Source organism: Macaca thibetana, chromosome 9, assembly GCF_024542745.1.
Source record: "Macaca thibetana thibetana isolate TM-01 chromosome 9, ASM2454274v1, whole genome shotgun sequence".
NCBI lineage: Eukaryota > Metazoa > Chordata > Mammalia > Primates > Cercopithecidae > Macaca > Macaca thibetana.
Genome location: NC_065586.1, coordinates 99,150,827 through 99,171,172, shown reverse-complemented (window position 1 = coordinate 99,171,172; position 20,346 = coordinate 99,150,827). Strand labels below are relative to the sequence as shown.

The 20,346-nt window shown below is 41.9% G+C and overlaps 2 protein-coding genes across 6 annotated transcripts in view; one reads left to right on the top strand and one right to left on the bottom strand.

The window, feature by feature from the left end:
- Window positions 1-20,346, top strand: part of ARL3 (ADP ribosylation factor like GTPase 3) — a 537,289-nt gene that overhangs the window by 158,063 nt on the left and 358,880 nt on the right. The window lies entirely within an intron of this gene.
- CNNM2 (cyclin and CBS domain divalent metal cation transport mediator 2) overlaps window positions 1-20,346 on the bottom strand; it is a 165,249-nt gene that overhangs the window by 41,634 nt on the left and 103,269 nt on the right. The window contains exon 2 of one of the 4 annotated variants that reach the window (XR_007728797.1): window positions 11,671-11,765. The exons of 2 other annotated variants lie outside the window; for them this stretch is intronic. Coding sequence is in view for 1 of the 2 variants with exons in the window: in XM_050804117.1 (XP_050660074.1) it covers window positions 11,755-11,765 (11 nt within the window). In the remaining variant the exon portion in view is untranslated. Of the gene's footprint in view, window positions 1-6,241; window positions 11,766-20,346 lie in introns of those variants that run through there. One more of the 4 variants, XM_050804117.1, reaches the window with a different exon arrangement.

Here is a 20,346-nt window from a genome sequence, read left to right as displayed (position 1 = left end):
GTACTGTTGAAAACTAAAATAAAAATAAAAACAAACTGTGTGTGTCTTTTTTCTTAAGTACTTATTTTACCTTACCATCCCCACCAGAGCTAAGTGCATTTTTTCCAATTGAATTTTCCCACCATAAAATACACCAGAAAAATGTGACACAGATCTTAAAATAGTCCTATATAAACAATACATGAGTGTATATATAGAAGCACTTGCTGTATATAGAAGCCACTGGTTTTAAATGATAACTGTTGCTATTCTGGGAGACAAAAGCCCCCTTTTACTACTTCCAAAAATTCCAAAGTCTGACCCATAAGTGGCCGGCCCAGACCTCCCTAGCAGGACAGTTCCTTCAGTCCAGCCATGAACATCCTCATTCCGGGTTAGGCCTGAACTAATGTGTCTGCCAATGAGGCTGATGGGTGGAATATAGAATCACGGTTTCCTTAAAACAATCTAACATTTCTTGGTGAGGGTAGAGGTTTATTTGATACAGGGCCCTCTCCTGGACAGGACCCTGAATTTATCTAAAATGACAGTGTTGCTGCTGCTCTTTGGCCACTTGAACAACTGACAGTAGGGAGGTAGCACTCACTGAGGTGGTCAGCCTCTAAAAGACTTTTTTTTAAACCAGGAGAAGCAAAGTAGACAAGTCCTCTCCATTAGTGGCTAAACAGTCTTGGCACAGTGCATACAGCAGCCAGGAGTGCTATTGTAAAATTGACTGGTTGAATTTCACTTCTCCGTAAAAGTCTCCATGCAGTAAGACCAGAAATATTATACACTGAGAAAAACTAATCCAGGTGGTTCTCAGATTTTATAGTTTTATCAATAGAGATTGGGGAAAGGTATGGTTAGCCTCAAGGACATCAACATTTACATGTTAGGAAAGTTCCTGAAATACACAAGACTGTAGGCCAGGCATGGTGACTCAACGCCTATAATCCCTGCACTTTGGGAGGCCAAGGTGGGCAAATGGCTTCAGGTCAGGAGTTCGAGACCAGCCTGGCCAATATGGTGAAATCCCGTCTCTACTAAAAATACAAAAATTAGCCAGGTATGGTGGCACATGCCTGTAATCCCAGCTACTCAGGAGGCTGAGGCAGGAGAAGCTTGAACCCAGGCAGTGGAGGTTGCAGTGGGCCAAGATTACACCACTGCACTCCAGCCTGGGTGACAGAACTAAGATCTGTTTTAAAAAAACAACAACAAAAACTGTAGATATCTGCCTGACACACTACAGGCATGCAGATATTTACTGAATGAGTGAATCTACAAATCGCATTTATTTAAAACTTTTGAACATACTTTCAACGTATACAACTTTCTGAGCTAAAAGGATATTTTATATTTGTCCTAAAACTACCTTCTCCATATTTCTAGAGGTTTCCTTTGGACTTATACTTTATGGTTATGTCTGGCATTTTTTGAGGCTATGCTATCTATCTTCTCTCAGTCATCATTACAGAGAGAAGACTCCATCTTCTTACACTATGCCCAATATTTCATCTAATTATTTGACCCTGATTTTTACAAAACCCTTTTATATTAAACACTATACTTAACTGTCACCATCAATTTTCCCATCGTATGCTTTCTTGTACTCAAATACATATTGAGTAGCCAGACATGGTGGTCATGGTGTTGTGCCACCATAGTCCCAGCTACTTGGGAGGCTGAGGCTGGAAGATTACTTGAGCCCATGAGTAAGTTTAGCCTGGGTAATGTAGTGAGGCCCCCCCTCTATAAAATTATATATAAAATAAAATATATATACTTATTATGTAATACTATATAATATATATAATTCCCAGCACAGGGCTAAATATATATAGATGTCTACTTCTTTAACATGATTAAAAAGATCAATTAGGAAATAATTGCTCCTATTATTTGAAAAATCCTTTGCTGTTACAAAATGGAACATTTTTAATTTTGAAACAATTGTATATTCACATGCAATTGTAAGAAACAGAAAGATCCTGTGGATTTTGCCCAAGATTCCATGTACTTTTATCCAGTTTCCCCCAATGGTAAACATCTTGCAAAACTGCAGCACAGAGTCACAACCAGGAATATGAGCACTGACAGAGCCATGGTACAGGACACTTCTACCACCAAATGACCTTCCTATTACCCTTTTATAGCCATACCCTCAAACTAATCATTTTAATGGTTTCCTTGGTAAAATAAGATCTTAGTTTTCTATTGACAGTGGCCCTTACGCTTTAGTGTTTAAGTTTAAACAAATATTTAAAAAGCTGTATTTAAAAATGGTTATCAACAGAAAAACATTTTTCAGTCAACAAAAACTTGTTTTACATGCAATGTTTGAAAACCCAAGAGTAGGCCGGGCGCGGTGGCTCAAGCCTGTAATCCCAGCACTTTGGGAGGCCGAGATGGGCGGATCACGAGGTCAGGAGATCGAGACCATCTTGGCGAACATGGCGAAACCCCGTCTCTACTAAAAAAAAAAAAAAAAATACAAAAAACTAGCCGGGCGAGGTGGCGGGTGCCTGTAGTCCCAGCTACTCGGGAGGCTGAGGCAGGAGAATGGCGTGAACCCGGGAGGCAGAGCTTGCAGTGAGCTGAGATCTGGCCACTGCACTCCAGCTCGGGAGAGAGAGCGAGACTCCGTCTCAAAAAAAAAAAAAAAAAAAAAAAAAAAAAAAAGAAAACCCAAGAGTAGGGTCCAATCCTGACAAAGATTAGCCAACCATGCTTCCCTGGGTGAGGTATACAGCAGGCAGTTATATAACTAAGAGAGAAACGGTTTTTGGAGAGAGTAGCAGAGACCCCAGCCTCGATTTGATAAACATCTGTGGCAGGATGATTTTCCAGGCAACTCCTCTTTGGCGTCTCCCAATGTGTTGATGAATTTAACAGTCCCTGGTAATTCAATAAACACTAATCTAGGTGCTATTGTGAAGGGATTTTGCAGATGCAAATGAAGTCCCTAATGGGACGTCATGGGTTGACTTTAAGGGAGATCACTCTTGGTAGACCCAACTTAATTAGTTGGAAGGCCTTAAAAGCAGGGCCTTAAGGCTTTCTGAAGGAGAGAAGAAATTCCTCCCATAGAAAACAACTTCAGATGCTGCCTGTGGGATTCCAGCCTGCTTGTGATCTTCTCTTCCTAATGACCTGTCCTATCAATTTGGGCTTTCTTATACATCCTCCAGAATACATAAGCTATAGTCTTATAATAAATCCCTTGATGAAAGTGTGTGTGTGTGTGTGTGTGTTTGTATCCTATTGGTTTTGTTTCTCTGGTTGGACCCTGACTAATAGACTCAGGATCCACACCACAAAGGGATTAATAGCACAAACCAAAAGGAAAACTAGAATTAAACTATGTTATCATTTCCCAAAGCCAAGACAACAGATGACTGATTTGTATAGGAAGACAAACTAATGTGTGTGCGCTATGCCAGAGAATCCGATCCATGAACTTCCTGGTGACAATAGCAGACATAGCAAGTAAAGTAACCCTCTGAAAGAAAAGCTAACCTAAACTGTTTAAAAGACAAGAAGCCAAGTCATTTACTTCTATCCATCCAAGTGGACGGTCCTATCAAAGACAGCCCTCCAGCCCTCTCCCCTAAGTTAGGATTCCAGGCAATAAACAATGGATGGTCTCACATTCCCACCACCACCCACTCCTTTTCTCTTGTTCTTCAGTCTTGCTGCCAGATACTTTAGCCAGAAACCCAAAGTGAGGCAATTAATAGAAAATTCCAGTCATTATGTGACTTACTTAATGGCCCATCCAAATAACTTGTGAGAAAATCTCACGAACCAACAGAACAGAGACTGAAGAGTTTTTTCCATTATTTCTCTCTCTCAGAGTATTTAAAGACTCGGATTTTCCCATCTTTTGGGGAAATATTTTCTTATAAATAGTGAGGCATGCTGGGCATCTCCACTTCATCTTTTTTGGTGGTCTGTAACACTCACTGTACACTCACTGGAATGTTTTCCTAGTAAATGATGGGCAATGGAAAACATGGCTAAGACAAAAGATGGCTTTCAGGCTGAGATGATGGGAACCTTCTCATGTTCCCCAAGAGACAGGTAGTTCTTCTATAGAACTAAGGGATTTATTTTAGAACCAATGAGACTATTTCTGTCTTTCCTTCAGGCCTTCATAAGAATGATAAATGAGGACTGACTAGACTACTTAGTAGTCCATTTAGTAGTAGTCCAATATATCCAATAATAGGAGGAGTTATTTTTTATTTTTTGAGACAGGGTCTCACTATGTTGCCCAGACTGGTCTCGAATTCCTGGACTCAAGTGATCCTTCCACCTCAGCCTCCCAAAGTGCTAGGATTATAGACATGAGCCACCATGCCCAGTTAATAGTAGGAGATTTTTAAAAGAGATCTACACTTCTCCTGCTAAGCCCAAATGTTAGGGCTTTGGTTTTATGATTTACTCTTCTGTTCCATTATTAGGTTTTAGCTTTTAGACCAATAATTACTTACAAACTTTGTTTTGTAGTCCAAACTTACTGATTTCAACTAAACTAATTTCTTGGCTGATTTCTACAACACAAGTAGACAAGATCAATAATTATACAAAAGTCATACATAAAAATGTGGTCCTGTTGTCACAGTCACTGAACAAAAATTATCTAAGCCCAGACAATGTGCTAACATTGCAGATCAAACTACACTGTACATTTGCTACAGTCACAGGCATTTTTAGGAAAGGAATGAGGTCACAGTTTTTAAACCTGCTTGAAGGGGAGAGTAATTTTTTTGTTTTGTTTTGTTTTGTTTTTTAAAAGAAGAAAGACCTTAACCCCTTTTCTCACTCAAGTCTCCTCTTTTTAGGAAGTCCTTCCTGATGACCTCAATTTGGAATGAGGTAGAATTGCTATTATATCTTATTATACAGTTAACAGTAAACATATATTACATAGTTAATAATGTGATACAAAGGAAAAGAACTATCAAAATTATCCCCCCCCAAAAAAACTCTGGATATTAGAATTAGAAGGAAAATGAATCATCTAGATAAATTCTTATACAACGTATTAATTATCTTCTGCAAATTTTATGCATATGATAAACTTCAAGAAAAATGAAAGGGTGAAAATATTTCAAGGTCTTCCTCATTGCCCTAAAATCCTAGCATTTTACTCTTTTGTTTCCTGTCCCCAGAAACTTCAAGCACTTCATCTTCATTATAGAGAAAAAAGATGCAAACAACTTTTAAAACCCAATGTTCTCCATTACAGATTCCTTCACAATGTCTACTCACTATTCCCATGATGTACTTTCCCCCAATAGCTCTTAAAAATGCGTAGAAGGACCGGGCGTCGTGGGGCACTCCTGTAACCCCAGCACTTTGGGAGGCCGAGGTGGGCGGATCACAAGGTCAGGAGTTCGAGACCAGCCTGGCCAACATGGTGAAACCCCATCTCTACTAAAAATGCAAAAATTAGCCAGGCGTGGTGGTGCACGCCTGTAATCCTAGCTACTCAGGAGGCTGACAGGAGAATCACTTGAACCTGGGAGGCGGAGGTTGCAGTGAGCTGAGATCATGCCATTGCACTCCAGCCTGGGTGACAAAGCGAGACTCCATCCCAAAAACATAAAAATAAAATAAAATAAATTTTTAAAAAATGTGTAGAAGACAAAAATTAGTTTTTCTATTTTTCTTTTCTTTTTTTTTTTTGGACAGGGTCTTTGTCACTCAGGCTAGAGTGCAATGGCATGATTATGGCTTACTACAACCTCCACCTCCCAGGTTCAAGTGATTCTCCTGCCTCAGTCTCACAAGTAGCTGGGATTACAGGCATGTGTAGCCACATCCGGCTAATTTTTGTATCTTTTGTAGTGACGGGGTTTCACCATGTTGCCCAGGTTGGTCTCAAACTCTTGAGCTCAAGCAATCCATCCACCTCAGCCTCCCAAAGTGTTGGGATTACAGATGTGAGCCACCACACTCAGCTAAGTTTTTATATTTCTATAAGAAAAAAGTCACCACCTAAACATCCACAATAGTCTCGTTAAGTAAACTCTACAACATCCACACTAGAATGCTACGCAGCTAACGTGGATGTAGCAGGATTCTATCAGCAGTAGAATACTAATGTAGCTATTTTTAAAAAAAAGTTAGAGCTACATCGATTGTTATGAAAAGTTACTCTAAAAAAAAAAAAGCCCTGTAGAATATTATAGTATGTTCCCATTTGTATTCATTATAATTAATTGCATTAATCATAATTATATATAGAAAACTAGAAACAAAAGTTAACAGTGGCATTCTGGATGAAATTTGTAGTACTGTTACAAATTTGCATTCTACAGGGTAATTCTTTTTTTCTTTTTGAGATGGAGTCTCCCTCTGTCCCCCAGGTTGGAGTGTGGTGGCGTGATCTCGGCTCGCTGCAACCGCCATCTCCCAGGTTCAAGTGATTCTCCTGCCTCCTGAGTAGCTGGGATTACAGATGTGCACCACCACGCCTGGCTATTTTTTGTCTTTTTCAGTGGAGATGGAGTTTCACCATGTTGGTCAGGCTGGTCTCGAACTCCTGACCTCAGGTGATCCACCCACCTCGGCCTCCCAAAATGCTGGGACTACAGGCATGAGTCACCGTACCCCACCCCTAATGTGTATATTTCTAACAAGAGAAAATGTTTATTTCAACCAGGAATCAAGGAGAACAACAGGGTCCCCTGTCAGTGTTGGACACCTCTAAAGAACCACTTCCAACCCTCTAGGCACCAGTGCTCACTCCCTCCACTGCCGCAGTGACTAGTTCACGCAGGCTTGCAGTGGCTTCATGCTCGTGCATCAGTGCAAGCACATGCTGTCTCATTGCTAATGCTCAATATTTCACTTCCTGCCCCAGGTTGGAATGCGGTGGCATGATCTTGGCTCGCTGCAACCTCCATGTCCCAGGTTCAAGCGATTCTCCTGCCTCAGCCTCCTGAGTAGCTGGGATTACAGATGTGCACCACAATGCCTGGCTATTTGAAACTTATTCTGCAGTTATGCATATGCAAACAAGAGGGAGAAATCAATGGGATAAATCCCCCCACCTCCCCCTCATTTTGTACTTAAGCGGACAGTTCTGAGAGCATTCCATTTCATAGGTTCCTAAAAAGGTCCTAGTGGGATTGAATACCGGATGCCTGTAGCCAAGGCACTATCAGATCCTTAAATTTTCTTTCCCTCCTTCTCATTTCACTTTCCTTGTCCTGAGCTCTTGCTTCCTGGGACTGCACCCCCTATAAACTTCCTCTCATTCAAGTCTTTCTACCAGGCTGATGTTCAGGCTAAGATGTCGGATGAATGGAAAGTTTTTCCACCAGCCACTTTTTGGTTTCACACATTTCATGCTCTTCTACTTGCAAATTCCAGTGCCAGACGTGTTAGAACACACTCCTATCTCAATACAGTGCTGGTCTTGTACCTCTGAGTGACATCCACATTGTTGAATATCATTTATGCAGTGGGATGGCCACCAATAACTATACATCAAAGTGACTGCAACCACATAGACATATCCCAGTAAACCCAAACAAAGTGTATATCCACAGCTTAACTTTCCCACAGCTGAATCTCAAAAATGTTTGGGACCACTCCAACAGTGCCACACACAAGAGTAAGAGAGGGTAACTCAATGTGGAAAGAGTCATTTTGGTCCACTGTAAACTTTCCGATTTTTCAAAATTTACAAATACACGTAAACCTGTAAAACACTTGCTAGGGGTCTTCCCAGGGCCTTGGAAGCAGCCCACACATGTGAGCACTTAAGCTTTACCTTCATTAGCTTCGCGGTGATATGCTTTTCACGATGTACTAATCGAGTAACAATAAAGGGAGCATAAAGCACAGACTGAAAACTCTAAAATCTACATACTCCACCATCCCAGTCTCATCTAAACCTCAGGTATAAAAATATTCCATCTGCCCATCTGGTCCTCCTCCTCCTCCTTTTGTCCAATAAGCATCTTAAGTTCAGTATGTCCAAAACTAAACCTATCATCTTCACAAAACCTGTTTCCCCACTTCTAATCTTCATACTAATGACATCTGTAAAGGTCAAATGTGAAACTGTAAAAGTCAACTTAGATGCCTCTTTTCCCTCTAGTTTCACCTGGCTATGACACACTGGTACCCAACGTTGTGTTAGGTTTTAAATTTAAGACTGCCTCCTAAATATCTATTTCCACCCTCGCCCTGACCCCAAGAGGGAGCCTCACTCTGTTGCCCAGGCTGGAGTGCAGTGGCATTCAGCTCATTGCAGCCTTCGCCTCCAAGGCTCAAGCAATTCTTCCACCTCACAAGTGGCTGGGACTACAGGCGTGGATCACCACGCCTGGCTAATTTTTGTATTTTTAGTACACACGGGGTTTTGTCATGTTGGCCAGGCTGGTCTTGAACTCCTGACCTCAAGTGATCCATCTGCCTTGGCCTCCCAAAGTACTGGGATTATAGGCATGAGCCACCATGTCCAGCCAATATCGATTATTTCATAGTCTCCATCCCATCACCAATTCACCTAAATTCCAGGTCCTCATTACTTCTAATGTACCTAACCTGAATGTAATCTCCTCAAGGCCACCTCACTGATGCCACAGTAATCTTATTAAAGACCAAATCTGAACATGTTACTCGCCTGCTTAAAATTCTTCCATAACTTCTCACTGCATTTAGGAACGTTTAAGCTCTTTGGGATGCCCTTCAAAGCCTGTCATGATAGGATTCTTTTCTAGCCACATCTCCCATAGCTTTGCTCATTCCACGCCAGAGCATACATTTTCCATTCCCCCAAACTAGATATGCTATTTCACTGTCCTTTGCCATAAACACTGGCCTCCCCTTAGCTCCCTGACTCTTATTCTCCTTCAAATATTCAATTTAAGCATCGTCTCATCTTGGAAGTCTTCCTAACCTCACCTAGACCAGCTGGGTTTGGTGCCTGTCACTGTTCCCAAAAAGCTTTCACTGGCTCCATCAGGGCACTTATTACCCTGTATTTTAACTGTCTCACTCTCCTCTGAGATTTTTTTTTTTTTTTTTTAGACAGAGTCTTGCTCTGTCTCCCAGGCTAGAGTGCAGTAGTGTGATCTGGGCTCACTGCAATCTCTGCCTCCCAGGTTTAAGGGATTCTCCTGCCTCAGCCTCCCTAGTAGCTGGGACTACAGGCACATGCTGCCATGCCTGGCTAATTTTTTTTGTATTTTTAGTAGAGAAGGGGTTTCATCGTGTTAGCCAGGATGGTCTAGATCTCCTGACCTCGTGATCCACCTGCCTCAGCCTCCCAAAGTGCTGGGATTACAGGCGTGAGCCACCGTGCCTGGCTCCTCTGAGATTTTCTTTCAGTCCTCTGTGAGATTCTTGAAGGGAAGGGTTCTCTTTCGCATCTAAAGCCTCAGAAACTAGCATAGTACGGGGTAATTTTTTTTTTTTTTTTGAGACGGAGTTTTGCTCTGTCACCCAGGCTGGAGTGCAGTGGCGCCATCTCAGCTCACTGCAACCTCCGACTCCTGGGTTCAAGCGATTCTCCTCAGCCTCCTGAGTAGCTGAGATTACAGGTGCTGGTCACCACACCCAGCTTTTTTTTTTTAAGTAAAGATGGGGTTTCGCCACGTTGGCCAGGCTGGTCTTGAACTTCTGACCTCAGGTGATTCACCCACCTCGGCCTCCTAAAGTACTCGGATTACAGGTGTGATCCACTGTGACCAGCCAATACTTTTTTTTTTTGAGACAGAGTCTCGCTCTGTCACCCAGGCTGGAGTGCAGTGGCCGGATCTCAGCTCACTGCAAGCTCTGCCTCCCGGGTTTATGCCATTCTCCTGCCTCAGCCTCCCGAGTAGCTGGGACTACAGGCGCCCACCACCTCGCCCGGCTAGTTTTTTGTATTTTTTAGTAGAGACGGGGTTTCATCGTGTTAGCCAGGATGGTCTCGATCTCCTGACCTCGTGATCCGCCCATCTCGGCCTCCCAAAGTGCTGGGATTACAGGCTTGAGCCACCGCGCCCGGCCCCAGCCAATACTTTTAATAAAGCTTAACTAAATAGCTCAAATTAATCTTAAGAAAACAGGAGTGGGGGCTGGGCACGGTGGCTCACGCCTGTAAACCCAGCACTTTGGGAGGCCGAGGCGGGTGGATCACTTGACATCAGGAGTTTGAAACCAGCCTGGCCAACATGCTGAAACCCCATCTCTACTAAAAATACAAAAATGAGCTGGGCATGGTGGCACATGCCTGTAATGCCAGCTACTTGGGAGACTGAGACATGACAATCGATTGAACCTGGAGTGCGGAGGTTGCAGTAAGCCGATATCACATCACTGCACTACATCCTGGGTGACAGAGAGAGTTTCTGTCTCAAAAAAAAAAAAGAAAAGAAAATGGGAGAGGGATGAAGATTATGGCGGAAATGGTGTTATCTCTGCAAGATCTTGTCATAAGAGGAGATTATATTTTTTTCCCTGGGACACAATGCAGTAAACAAGGCCAATCAGTGACTGCCAGTTGATTATACTTTTAGCAACCACTTCCCAGAAGAATGACCAACTGCTGCTACCTAATCTAAGGCCTTGTACATAAAAGACACCCATTTCCTAATTAATTGTACTGCTTTTATTATTTTAACTCCTATTGGCACCAAATTCTAGAAAAGTTACAATAGAGTTTGTCCTCAGATGAAGCCCACTTGAAAAACAAGTAGAAAAATCAAACCCTGTGCTCCTTCCTGTTGTGCTTGAGAACGTCTTCAAGAATTTTCATTATCTTCTTAAACACAAAACATGAATTTAACCTGAAAACCAAGAGTCTGATATGCAAATATAATGAGTTGTCAAGTAAAAAAAGACGTGTTTACTGAACGACTAGATGAATAAATGAGTGAATGAATGGCCAAATAACTCAACACTCATTTGCTTCCGTAAAGAACCTTAGAAACAGACCGTCCTTTTGAGGGACCTGCTCCTTGGTAAAAATGACAAACTGTCTTAAGTTTTCTGTGAGTACACACTACAAATGCCTTATGGAACATCACCTCAGTTCCTGATACAATGTTCAGAAGATCTAGGCTGTTCTCAGTCACTGACCCCTCACCAAAAAAGGCACAGATTTTAAGAGCTCAAATATGTGACAGGACCCTAGGCATACTATCAGTGATTAAGAACTTAAACTCTAAAATTAGACAAGTATGGGTGTGGATGCTTTGACTCTGTTACATACTACCTGTGTGACTGACAGCAAGTCATTTACCTTCTCATGGCCTCCCACTTTGTCTGTAAATGGAGATATACCCTATGTTCACGACAAAAATTGAAAAATCAAATGAAAAAACAATTTAAATAGTGCCTGGCACATAGTAAGTGCTCAATAAATGATAATGATTATATTACTGACGAAAATCATCTCAAATGTACATGCATAATACCTTTTAATATCTATAGAAACAGGATCTTGGGATCATTGGAATTATTCAGCTATAAGTAGCTTCTTTGAAAATATAGATTGTAGGCTTCTATCAAAGAATATCATTTGTATCACCTAAGCATTCAATCCTACGTAGTCTTATTTTGCTTTAAAGTTCTTCAATATAGCAACTCTACAAATTGTTTGCTCTGTTTCTCAAGACCAAAATTTTGCAGCTGGGTGCATCAAATGGGTTATGGAGATTGTCCTCCCTCCCCTCTCACCTCTAGAAGTAGTTGCTCCCGCTTACTGGATGAGGCAGTGGGGAGGGCGGGCCATGAAGGAAGCTTGTACAGCCACTGCCTTTGTCATATTTCCTCTGTGAAGAAACAGAAGACTTCAGTTCCTGGGATTGGTTAAGCTCTAGAATAGAGAACTAAGGAACTACTTTGCATTTTCCTAAAAATCTCATCTCTCTTTGTGCAGAGCGCCATTGCAGCCACACTGTTACACATTCTTTTTGCATCTTTGTCAGGAAACTAGAAAGATAATAAACACAGGTAGCTTGTAATACACAATAAATTGAAGGAAGTTGGCACAGAGCAGAGAAAGACTCAAAGACTGAGGGAATGAGAAGGGGAAAAGCCAATGAAAGAATAAATTATGTGCAATGGCCATACCAACTTTGACATTTTTAAAGATATTGCAAAGATTTCTGTGTTTACGATTAGAATTCACTTGAGGTCAATATGGCCAGTCATGAATTCATTCAACAAACATTTTTCTTGAGCACTCACTATATGCTAAGCACTGTACCATGCACCAGGGATTAAACCTAAACACATACAAGACTGATTTCCTTACTGTCAAGGAACTGGAAGTCAACCAAGGAAGACAGGCAAGGAAAATCACAACATGGTAGACTCTTCTCTTAACTGACCTCCATGTAACGTGCTGACTAATGAACACACTTCCATTCTCTCTGTAAAACACACTGAATGAGGCCCACAGCACACTGAATGCTTTTGGCTAACGGACTACTATCTAGTACTCTGCATTCTAAACTCCCCTAGATTAAGCAGAGTTTTTACTAAAAATTGGTTATTTCTGTTTCCAAACTTTTTTTTTTTTTTTTTTTTTTTTGGGAGACAAGGTCTCACTCTGTCCCTAAGGCTAGAGTGCAGTGGCATGATCACCGCTCACTGCAACCTCGACCTCCTGGGCTCAAGCAATTCTCTCACCTCAGCCTCTTGAGTAGCTGACACTACAGGTGTGTGCAACCACGCCCAGCGAAACTTTTGTATTTTTTGTAGAGACACAGTTTCACCACTTTGCCCAGGCTGGTCTCAAACTCCTGAGCTCAAGTGATCCACCCGCCTTGGCCTCCCAAAGTGCTGGGATTATAGGCATAAGCCACCACACCCAGCCTCCAAAAATATTTATGACATTTGTACTTGATGCTGCAATTATGTAATTTAAGTATTATAAAAACTTAAGAGAATAGAAGTTGTTTCTACGGATGCTGTCTTAGTCCATTTTGTGCTGCTACATCACAATACTCGAGACTGGTTAATTTATGAAGAACAGATTTCTTACAGTTTGGAGGCTGGGAAGTGCAAGACTGAGGGGCCCACATCTGGCAACGGCCTTCATGCTGTGTCATCCCATGGCAGAAGGGCAAGAGAGCAAGAGGGGACTGAACTTGCTTCTGTAACAAGCCCATTCTCAGAAGAACTAATCTAACTCCATAATGACACCAATCCATTCATGAGGAACCCAATGACCCAGTCACCTCTTATTAGACCCTATTCTCCCAGTGTTTGCATTGGAGATTAAGTTTCACCACATGAACTTTGTGAGACACATTCAAACCATAGCAAACATTATGATGAATCCTTCAGAAAGAATCAGTAAAAGCAGGTTGTTGAACAAAAAAAATCCCTGCTATTGAATTAGGAGGGGGTAAGAGAAAACACATCTAGAAAGAGTCTGCACCTGTACTGCTTTGAAAATGCTTTGCACTGCTTGTTCCACTTGAAATGAAAACGAAGATTTGGATAATTAGAGAAGATATATTATGGATGTGATTCATGCACAACTGTATGAAACACCAATCAGTGAGCCCAACTCAAAGAAAATGCCTGGGTCCTACTTCAGAAGAATGGCAACACCATCTTCCAATGCCCGTTGAAATGTATTGATTCAGGCAAAGAACATTAACAGATGCTAAAACCATTAGGAAAAGAGGTTGATGGAGAAAATAATATTTGTGTGGTGCCAAAGTATCACTCCACAGATCACTGCTAATCCCAAAGAAGAAAGCTTCTCTCTAGAACAGAGCCAACTTGGCCGGGCGTTGGGGCTCACACCTGTAATCCCAGCACTTTGGGAGGCCGAGGCGGGCGGATCATGAGGTCAGGAGATGGAGACCATCCTGACCAACATGGTGAAACCCTGTCTCTACGAAAATACAAAAATTAGCCAGGCGTGGTGGCGCATGCTTGTAATCCCAGCTACTTGGGAGGCTGAGGCAGGAGAATCACTTGAACCAGGGAGTTGGAGGTTGCAGCGAGTGGAGATCGCGCCACCGCACTCTAGTCTGGGTGGCAGGGCGAGACTCTGTCTCAAAATAAAATTTAAAAATAAATAAAATAGAACGGAGCCAACTGCAGTCACCACCTTAATCAAGTGATCAAATTTAAAGTCATTAATAGTGGATAACCAGACCATATGTACCACCTAAAGTATTGCACACCAAAATACATTTCATCCTTTATAAAGTATTCTTGACAAAGGTGTTTAATCTAGTCAGGAATCTGGATCTAGCTTCCAGTGTACAGGAAATACATGGGATAGAGAAATGAGTTAAATGATACAATGACAAAACAATCATACAAGCCCCAAATGTAGGGTACTCTACAAAACAACTAGCTTGGTTTCTTTAAAAAGCCAATATCGGCCAGGCACGGTGGCTCACACCTGTAATCCCAACAATTTGGGAGGCTGAAGTGGGTGGATCATGAGGTCAGGAGATGAAGACATCCTGACTAACAGTGAAACCCCATCTCTACTAAAAATACAAAAAACTAGCCAGGCATGGTGGCATGCACCTGTAGTCCCAGCTACTCGAGAGGCTGAGGCAGGAGAATCGCTTGAACCCGGGAGGCAGAGATTGCAGTGAGCCAAGATCGCCACTGCACTCCAGCCTGGGCAACAGAGCGAGAATCCGTCTAAAAAATAATAATAATAAATAATAAATAAATAAAAATAAATTGTGCTTGTTATTATCACAGTACCGTATTTGGTAACATCACAAAATGACTTCATTGCTTAGACTTATGAGGCATGAGATGATGTCTTGAATCTGTTTTGAAATATTTTTGCAAAGAAAAAAGATAAATGAAACCAATATAACAAAGCCATGATATTTATTGAATTGGTAATGGGTAATATTGTAGTTTATTGTCTATTTTCTCTACTTTTACATATACTTTAAACTTAAAAATTAAGAAGTCAAGGTCATGAAAAAATGAGAGGAATTATTCTAGCTTTAACAAGACCAAAAAAACATAATATCACAATGCGATGCAAAAATCTTGATTGCATCCTCGTTAGAAGAAAGCCAACCATATATAACATTTGCGGGACAACTGGGAAAATGTGAATATGGAGAGAGTAGTCAATGATTTTAGGGTACCCTAATTTTCTTAAGAGTGATGATGGAATTAGGATTATGTGGGAGAAGTATGCAAAAACAGTTCAGGATAAAGTGTGATGTAACTTTCTTTGAAATGGTTCAAAAAAATTAAAAATTATCAAATCTAAAAGATATATGTACATTATACTAGTCTCAATTTTTACATTTTTGCACATTTTTATAATCAAAACTTAAGTCTGTCAAATGATTGCAAATTTGTTTGATTTCAAAATAATATTTAGGGTATATATAATTTTTAATGATTCCATCCTTTTGCTGGCTTTGTTGTTTAATGGAAATCACATGGTCTGGATGTGTGTCTCCTCCAAATCTCTTATTGAAATGTGACCCCCAATATTGGAGATGGGGCCTAGTGGGAGGTACCGGATCATGAGGGGTGGATCCCTCATGAATGGCTTAGTGCTATTCAGTTGGTGTTGGGTGAGTTCTTTTTTTTGAGGGGGTGTGGGGGGGGGGGGGGGGGGACAGAGTTTCACTCTTGTCGCCGAGGCTGGAGTGTAATGGCACGATCTCGGCTCAGTAAAACCTCTGCCTCCCAGGTTCAAGCGATTTTCCTGCCTCAGCCTCCTGAGTAGCTGGGATTACAGGTATTCACCACCACGCCACAGCCTCTATTTTTAGTAGAGATGGGGTTTCACCATTTTGGTTAGGCTGGTCTCGAACTCCTGACCTCAGGTGATCCACCTGCCCCTGGCCACCCAAAGTGCTGGGATTATAGGCATTAGCCACCTCACCCGGCCCAGTGTTGGGCGAGTTCTTGCTTAGTTCACCCAAGATCTGGTCATTTAAATGAGTCTGGGACCTTGGCTGGGCATGGTGGTTCATGCCTGTAATCCCAGCACTCTGGGAGGCTGAGGCAGGTGCTTGAGTCCAGGAGTTCAAGACCAGCTTGGGCAACATGGTGAACCCCCCTCTCTATTAAAAAATACAAAAAATTAGCCGAGTGTGGTAGTGTGCACCTGTAATCCCAGCTACTTGAGAGGCTGAGGTGGGAGAATGACCTGAGCCCGGGAGGTCAAGGCTGCAGTGAACTGAAATCATGCCACTGCACTCCAGCCTGGGCAACCACAGTAAGACCCTGTCTCAAAGAGTCTGGACCTCCTCCTCCTTTCTCTTGCTCTCTCTCTTGCCATGTGATACGTCTGCTCCCCCTTTGCCTTTCGCCATGATCGTAAGCTTTCTGAGACCCTCACCAGAAGCAGATGCCAGTGCCATGCTTCCTGTACAGCCTGCAGAACCATACGCCAAAATAAACCTTTTTTCTTTATAAATTACCCAGTCTCAGGTATTCCTTTACAGCAATGCAAATGGACTAACACATGAACCAACTAAGGGTAAGACAGGAGAGGACCCAGATGGTGATGTGATGATAAACATTTAACAGCCAGCTCTCTGGAAAAAGCTGATTTGTAGCATTTGGCAATTTCCATGGTGTAAGTATGGCTGATCCCAAGTTATTAACACAGTGTCACTAAACAGAGCTGGAAAGAGATAAGCACAATCAGTTTCTTAAGCTGGTACAGGATCTAGTTCTAACATCACGGGATCCAGACCATAGCAGGGTGAAACTTTGTCTATAAGGTCACCAGCTGACAATAGGGAATGAAGAAGAAAGAGTTTAAACACAGGAAAAAAAGTAGATGATAGGATCTTCCTCAAAGAGCTGCTTTGAAGATTAAATAAATTACATATAAAATACTCAGCACAATGCTTGGCACATCAAATAATGACTAACTTACTAAGAACCTTCTATTACTATCATTTCCTAACCTGATCCAAAAATCTAAAAGGTCATCTCAACAACTACAAACCCTAAGAAAAAGTTCCAAATCGGCATGCCCAGCTGACGCGGTAGAAGCTACAGTTTCACAGGTCTGTTTATATAAGGAGAAGTCATCATGGGTTGCTTCAGTCCCATGATGAAATTCATATGACGTTTTCACTCACTCAGAATGCCACGTCTCACTCAAACACATTCATCAAAGATGAACAGAACTCTCTCTCTGACCTTAAAGAATTCTAATTTGGCCTTCAAAACCTCCTTTACCAGGAATTTATCTAACCATAGGCAACTATCTTTGGCTGAGATTACTTCATATACATACACACATATATATTCACACATACATGGCAGAAGTAATTATCTAAATGAACCAATATTTTCTCAAAAATTTGCTAGAAAACGTTTTGTTCAATGAATCCTATTTTGAAACTATAGAGTTGCATTCTTCCAGGGTAAAGAGTCCATAGAAAAAGAACATCGACAATGTTATCTTTTCATCCGTATGATTAACCATGAAGTCCAACTCTCGGCAGGACTCTATGCTTCCTACAGCAGGAGACAAGGGAAGCAGCAGAAGTCAAGAGGGAACTGTGGGAGTAAGACTATCCCCCTACAGGTCTCATTCATTGTCAAAAACACCAGTGGGAGCGCCAGAACTCTGGCGTTTCTGGCAAGACCACTCCTCACTGCCCCTCAATACTCACAGCCTCTCCATTATTGTCTGTCTTGGCACCACGAGGACTAATTTCACCACAAGAAGCCCAGGACTCCAAGGCCATCCCTTATTTATCAGCAGCCTTGGTGGTCTCACACACACACATTCGACGGGACTCTGCTGAAGACTCAGGAATGCGCCGCAGTTCTCTGGGAGGTGTGCAGTGCATTCTTCCAAGGTTCTGGGAATTCTACTCTCTTTGGTCTCCTTACATTCTCCACTTGTCTCCTTTGTCAGGGAGGATGTGGGGCTCCATTTAGGCTGTCCCTCCTTGCCCTGTGATCTCCAGGTCGGTCAGCTGGGACAATCACAGGGCTCACTTTTCTCCCGAGCACTGCCTTCTCTCCTGCCTTGCCTGTTGTCTAGTGTCTAAAAACCACTGTTTCAGGATATTCTGCATAGTTTCCTTGTTGTTTAAGGAAAGAGCATAAAATCTGGGCCCTGTTACTCCACCACAGACAGAAGCAAAGGTCTCCCTTCTCATGTTTTATATTTTCAATCTTAACTTAGTCACTCTCTTCTATGATCACTCCATTGACCTTGTCATTCACAATTACTGCAACCTATCCATTATCTCACTTTCAAACATCCCCTCTCCAGCCACTAGTTATCTTTACAGATCCCTCCTGTTAGTACCCAATTCCAACAAGCCCTTGCCTTGCTTTCAATCCACTGTTCCTACACCCACATGCCCTTTGTCCCTTCCCAATCAAGCTTTCATTCATTCTACTGTCAATAATTCTAATCAGACCCTCAACTCCCTTCCCCCTCTCACCTCATCTTATTTGCTTGGCCACACCACAACCTGGCTTAAATCCAACTCACTACTTAAGGAAGGGTATGAATTTTATACTTTTATCTTATTATTTTATAAGACACTAGAAAGTTCTACTAGGGCAGGTATTCTCATCTATTATTTTTTTTGTTTGTTTGTTTTTTTTTTTGAGACGGAGTCTCACGCTGATGCCCAGGCTGGAGTGCAGTGGCGCGATCTCGGCTCACTGCAAGCTCCGCCTCCCGGGTTCCCGCCATTCTCCTGCCTCAGCCTCCTGAGTAGCTGGGACTACAGGCGCCCGCCACCGCGCCTGGCTAATTTTTTGTATTTTTAGTAGAGACGGGGTTTCACTGTGGTCTCGATCTCCTGACCTTGTGATCCGCCCGCCTCGGCCTCCCAAAGTGCTGGGATTACAGGCTTGAGCCACCGCGCCCGGCCAATCTATTATTGTTTATTGTTGTATTGTTTATTGTTGTATTCCCAAAGCTTAAAACAGTTCTCAACCCATGGAAAATACTGATTAAATATTTGTTTAATGAATTAATTAATGTAACTCAATGCTCAAAACAAGAATTCAAAAGTGTAATCCCAGCACTTTGGGAGGCTGAGGCAGGCAGATCACCTGAGGTCAGGAGTTTGAGACCAGCCTGGCCAACATGGTGAAACCCCATCTCTATTAAAAATACAAAAATTAGTTGGGCGTGGTGGTGGGTGCCTGTAATCCCAGCTACTCGGAAGTCTGAGGCAGGAGAATCGCTTGAACCCAGGAGGCACAGGTTGCAGTGAGCCGATAGCGCACCATTGCACTTCTAGTCTGGGTGACAGAGCAAGCCTCTGTCTCAGGAAAAAAAAAAAAAAAAAAAAAAAAAGAGGGAGAGCAAAAATTGCAAGATTGAAAATCTGAAATAAAATGGCTAAAAAAGTCAAAATATAGAAATATTTTATAATTGCTATGAAAGAGTTGAACTCACTGACGTACTAATAACTTTTTTTAAAAAAACACACAAGTAACACATGTTCATTGTAGAGAATCCATGGGGGAGTAATTTGGAAAACAATTAGAACCTAATGGAAAAACTGAAAATCATTCATAATACTAACTTTCAGACTTTTTTTTCCAAAGTGTGTCTTACATGTTTTTTTCCACAAAAACTACCTCTTTCACCTTTTAAGTCTTGAAAGTCTTTTCATATCAATATAGAACCTTATTACGATTTTTAGTGGCTGAATAGTTCAATTTATGCATATCTAACAATTATGGCTATAGAACAATGCATTTAATTCCTCTGTGTTAGATATTTCCATTGTTTCCAATGATTCATTCTCTCATGTTTAATATTTGCTCCCAGTAAAACTATTCCTTCCTTTAACTGCCACCTCCACAGGATTCAGAAGAGGCCAGAGTGCTACATGGTGAGATGCTTCCATCATCACAGGCTCTCCTCTCCCAGATAATCTGCATTAGCACACCCAAAGGCTGAAATCTCTCCCATCTCTAAAAATGAAAAACTTCCCCATGTCCCCTATTTGGTTCCTGCTATTACTCTACTTTACTTCTCTTTACAGCAAAAGCCTTAGGAGAGCTGTCTCTCTCTATTCACTGACCCTACTTGCTCAACTTTCATTTCTCTTTCACATGCTCCAAATTAGTCTTGTCTAATAGAAACACTCTTGTGATCTCCATGACCTCTCATTTTGCTAGATATATTCTTAGCCCTCATCTTGTTAAATATTTCATTACTCTTTTTTTTTTTTTTGAGACAGGGTCTCACTGTCACCCAGGCTGGAGTGCAGTGGTACTATCATGGCTTACTGCACTCTCAACCTCCCAGGCTCAGGTGATCTTCCCAACTCAGTCTCCTGAGTAGCTGGGACTATGGGTGTGTGCCACCATGCCTGAATAAGTTTTTGTATTTTTAGTAGGGATGGGATCTCGCCATGTTGCCCAGGCTGGTCTCTAACTCCCGGG